The sequence below is a fragment of the Aotus nancymaae genome, unplaced genomic scaffold (assembly GCF_030222135.1).
Source record: "Aotus nancymaae isolate 86718 unplaced genomic scaffold, 86718_ANA_hifiasm-v0.15.2.pri h1tg000011l, whole genome shotgun sequence".
Classification (NCBI taxonomy): domain Eukaryota; kingdom Metazoa; phylum Chordata; class Mammalia; order Primates; family Aotidae; genus Aotus; species Aotus nancymaae.
The window spans coordinates 21,399,532-21,412,144 of NW_026988422.1; the positions used below are offsets into that span (position 1 = coordinate 21,399,532).

Consider the following 12,613-nt stretch of genomic DNA (forward strand, 5'->3'; position numbering starts at 1 on the left):
AAGAACAGAGGATACTGTAGATACTAGTAAGTTTGGTTTAGTATTTGTACCTGCAGAATCATTAAAGAGAGGAAGGAAGGTAGGAGGTCTTAGGAGGGAGTTGGAAACAAAGAGAGAAGGGTGAAAAAGAGTAACTAGCAGAATACACCATGGGAGCAGAAATTAACTTCTCTCATTCACTGCTATACTTTCAGTTCCTTGCACAGTATCTGATACCAAGGAGGTTTGTAACATATGTATTGAAGGAACAAATGAATGAATGAATAGTGTTAAGGTTACCGCTAACTGTCTCTTCCCTTCCAGTTACTGGTCTTTTGCCTTAAGTCAAGCTTATTTTTTTCTATTAAAAAAAAGCCCTTCACTTTCCCTTCCATTCTGTACCCATTTGAAAAAGTGACTTAAACCTCTATCTCTATTTCCTCTCTGCCAGTCATATCATTTGGTTTCTGCCACAGATATTCCATTGCACTTTTAAAGGTCAGCACAGACTTTATCATCACCATATCCAGTATTGTTTTTCCTCTCGCAGTCCTGATAACTCTACTGTTTCATACTCAAAATCAATCTCTACTTCAGGAAATTCTCATCTCTCTTTGCTCTTGTAGTTCATTTTGGATATCCTCCTATTTCTGTTATCAGTCTTTCTCTGACTCTTCTTTTCCCATCAACTCTCTCAATATACCCCAAGGTCCACCCCACCTATTTCTAAATTTTCTCTTTTAGAAATTGCATCAGCTGTAGTGATTCAGGATTATTTCTATAAAGAGGATTCCAACTCAGAATTGTCTTTTGAGTGTCAGCAACTCATTTCCAGGACAGTTCCAGCTGGCTAGCTCACAGATACCTCCTTTCACCAGGTCCGGAACTGAACTTACTATTGTTTCTTTCTATAATATAGTCCTCTTCTTAGAGACAGTCCATCTAGCCACTTACTGAAGCCACCCATTCAATCATTAGTGCCTAGGATAATTTTACATTTACTTTCTTGAACTACTGTAACACTTATTTTCTATATCCGTGCTGTCCCATGGAATTTTCTACAGCCATAGAAACGTCCAATACAGGCCAGGTGTGGTGGCTCACGCCTGTAAACCTAACACATTGGGAGGCTGAGGCAGGCAGATCACTTGAGGTCATGAATTCGAGACCAGCCTGGCCAAAATGGCGAAACCCTATCTCTACTAAAAATATAAAAATTAGCTAGGCATGGTGGCGTGTGCCTGTAGTCCCAGCTACTTGAGAGGCTGAGGCACAAGAATCTCTTGAGTCTGGGAGGCAGAGGTTGCAGCGAGCCAAGATTGTGCCACTGCACTCCAGTCTTGGCAACAGAACAAGACTCTGTCTCAAAAAAACACAGAAATGTCCAATACAGTAACCATTAGCAATGTGACTACTTAGCAATTAAAATGTGGCTTGTTTAACTGAGGAGCAAAATTTTTAATTTAATTTAAATTTAAATTGCCACAAGAGGCTAGTGGCTACTATATTGAACAGTGTCAGAATTTTTTTTTTCTTAATACTGTTCTGGAATAAGAGGCAGTACAGAGTAGTGATTAGGTGTTGAGAAATGTTAAGTTTAAGAACACTTACGTGGAGAAATGTTAAGTTTATGAATATTGATGAATACTGAGTGTATGATAGAATATACTGTTTGTTAGGAAGAACGATGGCAAGGAAAACCTACCCAGCCCCCACCTTCCCCAACCCAAGTAGAAAACTACTTGGGGCATTCCAAAGTGGCAAGACAATGAATAAATATCATACACCAGTTAAAACAATTCTTTGAGATATCTGACCCTGGCTCCCTCTGAAGAATATCTTTTAGCTTGCTTGTAATCAGTGGTAAGCAGGCAACAGCTGCCTACTTGGCATATTTTTGTTATGAGAAAATACAGAACACCTGTTTGTTTATAATAATCACCTGTTCAGAGAGAATAATTAAGTGGATCAAAATCTGCTTGGGGCCTTCAGCCGGGAATGCTGTCAGCCCCTAAAGCTCTCAGGCTGCTGGCCCCCCGGGATAGACCCACTTTGCTGTTCTCTCTGGGTGTCTGCCTCTCATTTCCTTCAGCGCCGCCTAACGGCGGGGTCTCTCTGGCAGAGCTGGTACTCGGCAATTAGCAGCACACGTTCTTGAAGCACATTGTCTGGGTTTGAATCCCAATTCCGAAAGTTAATAACAATATGATCATTGACAAGCCATGTAGTACCTCTGTGCTTTAACTGCTTCTATGTAAAATGAATAGGGGCACTAATGGTACCTGCCTCAAAGGGTTGTTGTAAGAATTAAATGAATTAGTATGTAAATGGATGCCTACGCAAAGTAAGCAATAAAAAGTGTCCTACCTTATATGCTTAGTGAGGACAGAGACTATTCCTTTCTCTCCAGAGCCTGTACATTGTCATGCTGTCCAAAGAGGAATTCAATAAATATTAATTATATGCAATGTGTAAATTAGAGAGTTAAAATCTCATTAAAGTGAACTAGAAATGACAAATCAATTTCCTTATTTACAATTTGTGAAAAGATTAAATTTGTTGTATTGTTTTCATAATTAAGAGTAATTAGGCAATTATATTACTCCCATTAGACTTGGGACAACGAAGTTAAAGACAGGAATTAATAAAGAATACAACCAAATAAAACTTTTCTTCCTTTTCTCTTCAGTTCAGCTATGAACACTTCTGTACTAAATACTAATTCCAAAATGTTATTAATTACTGAGTATATACATTAAACTCATTAACTTTATCTGAACTTAAGATTAAACGATTACATGATCACCACTATTATCTCTATTTTTAGTTGGCTCTTAATAGATGTGTAGTAAAAAAGGCAACTGTTTCTAAGAGTTTTGAAAAGTGTGTATTCATGAATCTATACTACTTCTGGAGATTCCTTCTCACAGGTTTCACTAACACAAAACTGTAACTGCAATATAAAAGCTGCTATCGGTAACAGTGTTCTCCCAAGTTATTTAGGTAAAGGCTTTTTTAGTTATTCTTTTTGTAGAAAAGAACTATTCACTTTATTCTAACAACAGTCAAAATGATTTACATGTCTATGACAACTTTCCTTTAAAAACACCTTTTGCTTATCTTGTCACTCAAGCAATGCATTCTTCTCAAAAATAGAAGACATGGCCAGGCGAGGTGGCTCACTCCTATGACCCCAGCATGTTGGGAGACCAAGGTGGGTGAATCACCTGAGGTCAGGAGTTCAAGGCCAGCCTGGTCAACATGCTAAAACCCTGTCTCTACTAAAAATACAAAAAAATTAGCCAGGCTTGGTGGCCGCCACCTGTAATCCCAGCTACTCAGGAGGCTGAGGCAAGAGAATTGCTTGAACCTGGAAGGTGGAGGTTGCAGTGAGCTGAGATCACGCCATTGTACTCTGGCCTGGGCAACAAGAACAAAACTCCATCTCAAAAACAAAAAACAAAAGAAAGACAGAAATCAACTGGCTTAAGATACAGTAAAGCAAGTCACTTTCAGCCAATGTCCCATTCTTCCACAATAATATAATTCAGATCAGACTGTCTTTAAAGGAATCAATTAGAGCCACACTCTTACCAGTAACCCCAGTCACATAATTATATGACATTTGTGTTTTGTTTTTTTTGAGACGGCGTTTCACTCTGTCGCCCAGGTTGGAGTACAGTGGCACGATCTCAGCTCACTGCAGCCTCTGCCTCCCAGGTTCAAGTGATTCTCCTGCCTCGGCCTCCTGAGTAGTTGGGACTACAGGTGCCTGCCACCACACCTGGCTAATTTTTGCATTTGTTTTAGTAGAGACGGGGTTTTGCATGTTGGCCAGGCTAGTCTCCAACTCCTGGCCTCAAGTAATCTGCCTGCCTCAGCCTCCCAAAGTGCTGGGATTACAGGCATATTTGTCTTTGACTGCTGTAGTTTTTAGCCCAGTCTCCTTTTGGGCAGTTTTATGCCTTCCCCAGTGTTCCTTGGAACTATGCAGAGTTCAAAAATCTGTAGTCTACCACAAGCTAACTGCAAGAGAATTCCAACTTCACTTTCTCCCAAAGCAGAAGTTTCTTTCTTTTGTTGTCTTTTTCTTTTTTTGAGATGGAGTTTCACTCTTGTTGCCCAGGCTGGAGTGCAATGGTTTGATCTCGGCTCACTATAACCTCCACCTTCCAGGTTCAAGTGATTCTCCTGCCTTAGCCTCCCGAGTAGCTGGGGATTACAGGTGTGTGCTACCACGCCTGGCTAATTTTTGTATTTTTAGTAGAGATGGGGTTTCACCATGTTGACCAGGCTGGTCTCAAACTCCTGACCTTAGGTGATCCACCTACTGTGGCCTACCAACAGGCTGTGGTTATAGGCATGAGACACAGCACCCAGCCCCAAAGCAGAAGTTTCTAAAGGGAATTACTGATGTTACTTCTAAAACTTGGTCAGTGTCTTGAACCTCATGTTGGCCTGCTCTCTGGGACTTTGCACAAAAGCATTCCTTGCAGACAAAATCAAGTCTCCACTCTCACATACAAGGGACTGCTGAGATAAAGTTTCTTATGGAAACTTTGCCATCAGCTACACTCAAGACATTTATATCCCAGTTATTCTCTGTTACCATACACACTGAGTCCTTAAATAGTCTCTTATATTATTATTCCCAAACTGCTTTTGCTTCCTCTACCCATTATTAAACTCCTAATTGTTTCCTTCTCCAAATATTTCCACTTTTCCCCTGGAATCTTACTCCATGGTTACAAAATTCCGTTACACCCTATCATCAACCTCATTCTATTAACAAATCTCTGCCTCTACCTTGAAAACACAACTTCTCCTTAAGTCCTCTCAGATAGATGCTGTTTACTTTTCAATATTCTAATTACTTTGGAGTTCAGAAAATAGAAAATGCCTTGCTTATTCTCCAAGCTACTTCTAGTACATTATTCCTCTACCCTTATATTAAAAATCTGTCTTCTTTAGATGCTCTGAACCATCAGCTATACTCCCCCACTCCTTGTCTTATTTTTAATATGTACTAGCTTCCTATCAGCATCTGATTCTTAGTCTTGTTCCTCTGCTCTGTAACTCCTGTCATTAAATACTTCTATAACCATTTGGCAATTTGATTCCACACATTACCCAGTATTTCTCAAGGCATTATTAACCTACAACAGAATCATCTCAGATGCTTCTTAAAATGCAGATTCTTGGGTACCATTCATAACTCTGAGTCAGAATATCTGGGGGCAAGGCCCAAGAATCAAATAAAAAGACTAAGACTGTCAGACTGGTCATCAAAACAAAATTTAGCTATATCCTGCTTACAAGAGACACCCTGTAAATATAAGGACATAGGAAGTATGAAAGTTGAAATATGTAAATAAGATAAACCATACAAACACTAAGTAAAAATAAATTGGTTTTAACTATTTTAATATCAGACAAGATAATCTTCAAGGCACAATGTATTACCAGATATAGGGAGGGACATACTAAAATAAAATGTTATATCCTTCAGGAAGTTCAAACAATCTTAAATTAGTATTCATCTCGTAATACAATCTCCAAGTATATAAATGAAAAATGGCCAGAATTAAAAGGAGAAATAGACAAATTCACTCTTACAGCTAGAGATTATAATATTTATTTCTTAGCAATTGATGAAAAAACAAAAACAGGCAAAAAACCCCCCACCCAATAGAGAAAATTTTAAAAAATGATTAACACATGTTTAGAACACTGTACCCAACAATTACATAATACACATTGTTTTCAAGTGCATATGAAATTTTTATCAAAACTGACCATAAAACTGGGCATGGAGCAAATCTCAACAAATTTCAAAGGAAGAAATCATACAGTATATGTTCTCTAAGCATAATGAAAGGTAACTGAAATCAATCATTAAAAGACAATAAACATTGTCAAATGTTTGCAAATTAAGAAGCATATTCTAAACAACCTATGAGTCAAAGAAGAAATTGCAATGGAAACTAGACAATAGTTTGAACTGAATAATAATGAACAAAATTTTAGAAATGCAGTTAATGCTATGCTTAGACAGAAATTTTAGAGCCTTAGAGCTCTAAAAGGAAGTCTGAAAAAAAATTAAGCAATTACTCATTTCAGCAAGTTAGAAAAAAGACAGTAAATTAAACCCAAAGAAAGTATGGTCATAAGATAAGAGCAGAAACTAACAAAGCACAAAATAAACATACAATAGAGAAAATCAACAAGGCAGAAACTGGTCTTTGATAGACCTCTGGTAAGACTGATCAAGAAAATAAGAGAAAGTGCACAAATTATCCTACCAGAAATGAAAAAGGAAATATTGTTCAATGATCTTATTGAAAAACAGTAAAAATACAGAAAAAAAAATTTTAGTGTCAATTTATATGAAATGAACAAATTATTTCAAAAATATAAACTACCAAAATTGACACAAAAAGGAATACAGTTATTTTATTATTTTATTTAATGTTACTTAAAAACTTCCCATGAAGAAAAACTTAGGTCCAGATGGTTTCACCTGTGAATTCTTTCAAATATCTAAGAAAAAAATAAAACCAACCTTAAATAAAATCTTTCAGAGAACAGATACAGAGATTAATACTTCCCAATTTATTTTATGAGGCTAGCATAAGCACGATAGAAAACCCACAAGGAGATTAACAAGAAAATAAAATGATAGGTCATTTTTTCCTATGAATTTACATGCAAATGTCTGAGAAAAATATTAGCAAACTAAATCTAGTGATATATGAAAAGAGCAGCACAAGACCAAGTTAGTTATTACAGGATTGCAAGGTTGGTTTAACATCTAAAAAATTAATCAACATAATTTACCACAGTAACAGAGTAAGTCAGGAAAATCATGATTATCATGAAAAGACAACTGGTAAAATTCAATAACCATTCATGATACAAACTCTCATTGTAATAGGAATAGAAGGACATTTCTTTAATTTAATCAAATATGCCTATTTAAAAAATCCTCCAGCGAACCAGGCATGGTGGCTCATGCCTGTAATCCCAGCACTTTGGGAGGCTGAGGTGGGAGGATCACCTGAGGTCAGGAGTTTGAGACCAGCCTGACCAATATGGTGAAACCCTGTCTTAAAAAAAAAAAAAAAAAAAGAAAAAGAAAAAATCCTCCAGCAAACACTTTGCTAAATAGTGTTATACTGAACATCTACCATGAGATTGGGAATGAAACAAAAATGATTGCTGGTGCCACTTCTATTCAACACTGTATTGGAGTTTTAGCTAATTCAATAAGACAAGGGGGAAAGAAAACCAAGACAAAAGGTGAACAACATGAAAAGAATGGGCACTGGGTAGGGATAGAAAAAAGAAGTAAGGCAGGAGGAAGGCAAGGGCAGAAAATTGGACTAAAGTTCAATTACAACCTCACATTGTAAAGCACTAGACTGTAATTTCCCATTATTAAGCTTCTCTGATCCTTCCTACAAACCTGTAGACTCAATAAAGCAGATGTTACTGACCTCTATTTTCCAGATGATATAATTATGCCTCAAGAAGGTAAAACGATTAAGGTCACTCAGAAGCGAAGGGCAACTGACTCAGGACGTGAGGGTTTAAATCTAAGTTTCTTTTCAGTATGTCATGCTCTTTCACAGAATGGGAGCTAGAAAAATCCAAAAGGAAAATTTGTCTAGAACTTGCTATTGGGTCTCCCAAACCTAAATAAAGTTGCCACTGAATTTAGGAACATGTTGGCTAAAATGACACAAAATAGGTCCGCTTCTACTTCAAACTTACAGAAACACTATAGAAATACTCTGAGGCAGAGAGAAAGAGAAGAGAGGAGAGACAGAGAAGACTAGCTCAAGAGAAAGTTAAGAGAAAGAAAGGAATATCCCCAAATGCTAGAAATGAACAAAAAACTTAAAATCAGAGTGAGAAGTGGGAACTGACATAGATTCAGATATAGCTTCAGGGGCTGGTGCCTGGAGTATTAATGCCCATCCAGGAATAGCAGACCTGTTTTCCAGCTTTAATGGCAAAAGTATATGTGGGTGAGTGATAAAGACTAGACTGTAGTTGCCTTTGTGAAATCTGGACCTTTGATGAGCTGCCCAGTCAGTGAAAAGAGAGAGTTGGAAAAATACTATCCACAGGCTCAGGGAAATGGCAAAAACTTACTGTCAGGAACCTTAGACAGAAAGTAGAGAGAAGATAAATGGTCCACGAAAAATGGAAACTACAGGTCTGTGCTACAATCAGATGCTGGGGAATTTACATTATCTAGAGAGCATGGAAACTCTGAGCTAAGAAACTGAAATCCTTAGGGTCCTGGCAATAACAGAAATGAAAAGGGACTGTATAAAGATACTTTCACAATACAGCATACGAGACTTCCATGGGGAGAGGAAAAAAATCCTGTTGGAGATGTGATCATTTTAAAGAATTACAAGCCATACGAGGAGATACAGCAAGGAGCATAGCTACCTCTCCTCCAGAAAAAATAAAATAATCCAAAAGAAACCATGAAGTAAATGTTAGAAATAATTAAAATAAAAAGCAGACACCATGATGAAGAATCAGGACATTTTGGAAAATTTTTACGTTTTAAAAAGAACTAAAAGGAATATCTAGAAATTAAAAATTATAGGTATTTGGAATGAAAAACTGAGTAGATATATTAAAAAGCAGATTAGACATAGTTGAAGAGATTCTTAGTTAACTGGAAGGCAGATATGAGTATATCATCCAGAAGGCAGCAAGGAGAAATATTAAAAGTTATGAAGAACAAAAATCTAATAGAAAGTCAAGAGGAAGGGATAGAGGAAATGAGGGAAGACAGATAATGGCTTAAAATTCTGAAAAATAAAGACATGAGAACCATGACTACTTCTGAATAGAATGAATAAAAACAAACCTATACCTAGACATAGGTTAGCAAAACTACAAAATATCAAAGATTTAAAAAAGATATATTTTAAAAGCAACCAAAGAAGAAATTATCTTAACAATGAGTAAGAGTCTGATGGAAGATTTCTAATCAGCAGCAATGTAAATGAGAACTATGGAACAGTAGTTTCAAAGAACAGAAGGAAAATAGCTATCAATCTAGCCAACTACCATTCCTTCCCTATATGTTTCTTAACTCAAAGGAGAGAGGTGTGCCAGCAGATGAGAGACTTGTCAGAACTAGCTGGCATTAGCAAAGACCAACTGTATCTAGGAAGATATTTAATTTAATGAAAACTATACCAGATTCCCAAACACAAGATGGAACAAATGACTCAGACATGTAGCTGCAGGAGCTTTTGCCTTTACATTATACTTCTAGTTAAAAGTTGGCAGTCTTAATAGCACAAGCTTAGGCAGAATTATTTAAGGAGGATGCTATGTGAACTCTAGATATATGGCATAAGTGATTAGATAGGTGGCATCAGACAACCTGTTCAAATCTTGACTCTACCTTAGTTTCTGCATCTACACATCTCAGTTTTAAAAACATGAAATAAGAAGAGACATGCAAAGCAACTGGCATAGTACCTGGCACATAGTATGAATCTGATAAATCCCAGCTATTATTATTAATCTTGACCATAGTACTGTAATTTGATTATGTAGTTTGAAGCATTTATCTTTATTATGATTACTGAAAAACCAAAATATAAAAGACACATACTCTGACATCCACTGAGCAGCCCACAGTCCACGATGGATTTCCCAGCACTTGATTTTGGCATAGAAGATGGACTAATGAAGATTTCCCAACACCTGTAAGAGATACAGGAACTCTAGTCATGTAAGAGACAATGCTGAAATCTGTTTTGGAAAGACTAAGACTAAGACTACACAAGAATAATGTTAAGTAAAGCATAGTTGTTAGAATGCCATACAACAATATAAGCTTCACTGAATAAAGCGAAGATGGTAGAGGGCAGTGGTTCTCTCAAATTTGGCATCAGAATCACCTGGAGGGTGGGTTAAAACATGGAATGCTGGGCTCCACCCCTAGACTTTCTGATTTAGCAGGTCTGTCTTGGGGTCCAAGATTTCTAACAAGTTTCCAAGTGATACTGATATTGTTCCAGGGGCCTCACTTTGAGAACCATTGGTTTAGGACAATTTCATATTAATAATTCCTTTCCTTTTGAATGATTTAATCAATTTAGCCTATTTTGGAATTATAGAATCTTAACAGATCTTAGAAGTAATCCCTCTGTCCTGCACACCAATGCTGAGGCCCCATCCATGGCAACCTGTTAGAGGGTCTCCCAGACTGTGCTTGAATACTCTCAGTGAGAGAGAGTCACCATTTCACAGTTCTAAATTTAGACACTCCAGTACTGCCATATAGTGATTTCTAAAAAGCAGCCAACCGCTTAGCCCAGACTTACCTTTTGGTAAAAAGGACAATTCTACTGCCTTTTCCACATTATGACACTTTAAGTCACCATTTAATCTCTTTTAGATTTCTTGGGCTCAGGGAAATCGAGTTATTAATGCTAAGGGTAGCATTCAGAGATTTGTATGAAGAGGAAACAGACTGAGCTCTTCCTCTACATCCATGTGTGGAGTCACTCACTCATTCATTTAATAGCATTTTGGGGGTTCCATTATGATAAGCATGGTTGGTGAATCTTTACAAATCACTAGCTTTATCAAAAATGTAGATCATCTCTTCAATCATATTGTGTATGAATCTATTGTTTATGTTTATTTTTTATTATAAAAAGTTATATTTACAATCTAGAAAGTATACACAAATCAGGGCCAGGCATGGTGGCTCACATCTGTACTCTCAGTGTTTTGGGAGGCTGAGGCAGGAGGATCACTTGAGAGCAGGAGTTTGCAACCAGCCTGGGCAATGTGGCAAGACCCCATCTCTACAAAAAATAAATTAAAAAAAAATTAGCCAGGACTGGTGCCCTGGCCTGCATCTGTAGTCCTAGCTACTCAACAGGCTGAGACAAGATGATCCCTTGAGCTCAGGAGCTGGAGGTTGCAGTGAGCTATGATTGCACTACTGTACTCTAGCCTGGGTGACAGTGAGACCCCATCTCTTTAAAAAAAAAAAATCACCTTAAGACTACTGTCAACATGTAGGTTTATTTAATTCCACAAGAACAGTTTTTCTATAAGCAGGTGGTTATTGTGTTTATATACAGGATACTAAAAAACACAATAAAACAACATAGGCCTTTGCTTCCATAGCTTGCTTTGTCTGGAATATCTTACCCATTCTCTCCCTTCCCTCCCCTCTCCCATTGGCCTGGTGAATTAATCTTTGAAGACTCAGCAACATTCTATAAAGTATTTTCTGACCCCACACAGGTAGAACTAAGCATAGCATCCACCATCCTCTGGGCCTCCACTGTATCCTGTACATTTTCCTACAGAGCACTTAAAATACATTGTATTACATGTGTTTGTTTATAGGTTTTATTCACTCTATTTAAGTTCCTTGAGGGTTCTTACGCATCTTTTTTATCTTCAGTACTTAGATCAGACCCTTAATTAGTATTTATTGACTAAAAATTTCCATATTATTCCAGAATATTCATAAACATTTAAAATATCTCCATAGTACTTCAGAGAATAGGCATAAAAATTTACTTAACCATTCTTCCATTATTAAGTATATAGGATGTTTTGTAATTTTTGATATGCTACTGAAAAGTTATTTCTGTTTAAACCTTTAAAATTAAAATTATGTCCTTAGTATACCTTCCCAGAAGTAAACTCAATACTTCAAAGGAAACATTGAAAGTTCTTGATATGTATTGACAAATAACTTTCATGGGGGTTACACTGGCACCAGTCATACACTTGAGCCTGAAGGTCATGCTGCACCTCAACAATATCATGTAGTTGGCTTTTCATCTTTGTTAAAGATGAAACCCTAAACAGTAAGAACAGTTGAAGCGCTAGGGAATAATGACTAACTTCATTTCTTTATTTTGGGAGATTCTGATTCTATGTTTTCACCTTTAGAACTAAATTTAATCAAAAGAATGCACTTGATTTGCTTCGGCGGGGGGGAAGGCCCAATATAAATCAATGTCATCTCCAAATATAGATGTTTGATAATATATTAAACTAGTCCCTAATCTCTGAAAGGAAGAGAAAACCATATGGTAGTGAGACTTTTAGGGTTCCTTACCAAATTACCAAGTATCTCTACAGGATACAAAACAAATCTCCAAACGCTTTTTCTTCTTTGAGACAGGGTCTCACTCTATCACCCAGGCTAGAGTGAAGTGGCACGATCCTAGGTCACTGCAGGCTCAAATCCCTGGGCTCAAGCGATCCTCTCACCTCAGCCTCCCAAGTAGCTGGAACTACAGGCATGTACCACCATGCCCGGCTAACTTCCTGTATTGTTTTTGGTAGAGACAGGGTCTTGCCATGTTGCCCAGGCTGGTCTCGAACTCCTGAGCTCAAGTAATCCACCCACCTGAACCTCCCAAAGTGCAGGCATTATAGGCAAGACCCACCTTGCCCGGCTAAGTCATTTCTTTATGTATTTGTGAAACTCTCAAAATTTTATGAGGAAAACGGCCTTTATTCAAAAATAAACTTTCAGGTTTGAACCAAAGGCTAAGGAAGTGTAAAAAGCATATTCTAAGCTGTCAGATTGTGTACTTTTAAATTACCTTTTAAA

At 37.3% G+C, this 12,613-nt stretch overlaps 1 protein-coding gene across 2 annotated transcripts in view; it reads right to left on the reverse strand.

Moving 5' to 3' along the window:
- Positions 1–12,613, reverse strand: part of RABL3 (RAB, member of RAS oncogene family like 3) — a 39,264-nt gene that overhangs the window by 24,634 nt on the left and 2,017 nt on the right. For both annotated transcript variants that reach the window (XM_012463911.2, XM_012463912.3), the window contains exon 2: positions 9,632–9,723. In XM_012463911.2, coding sequence (XP_012319334.1) covers positions 9,632–9,723 — 92 coding nt within the window. The remainder of the gene's footprint in view (positions 1–9,631; positions 9,724–12,613) is intronic.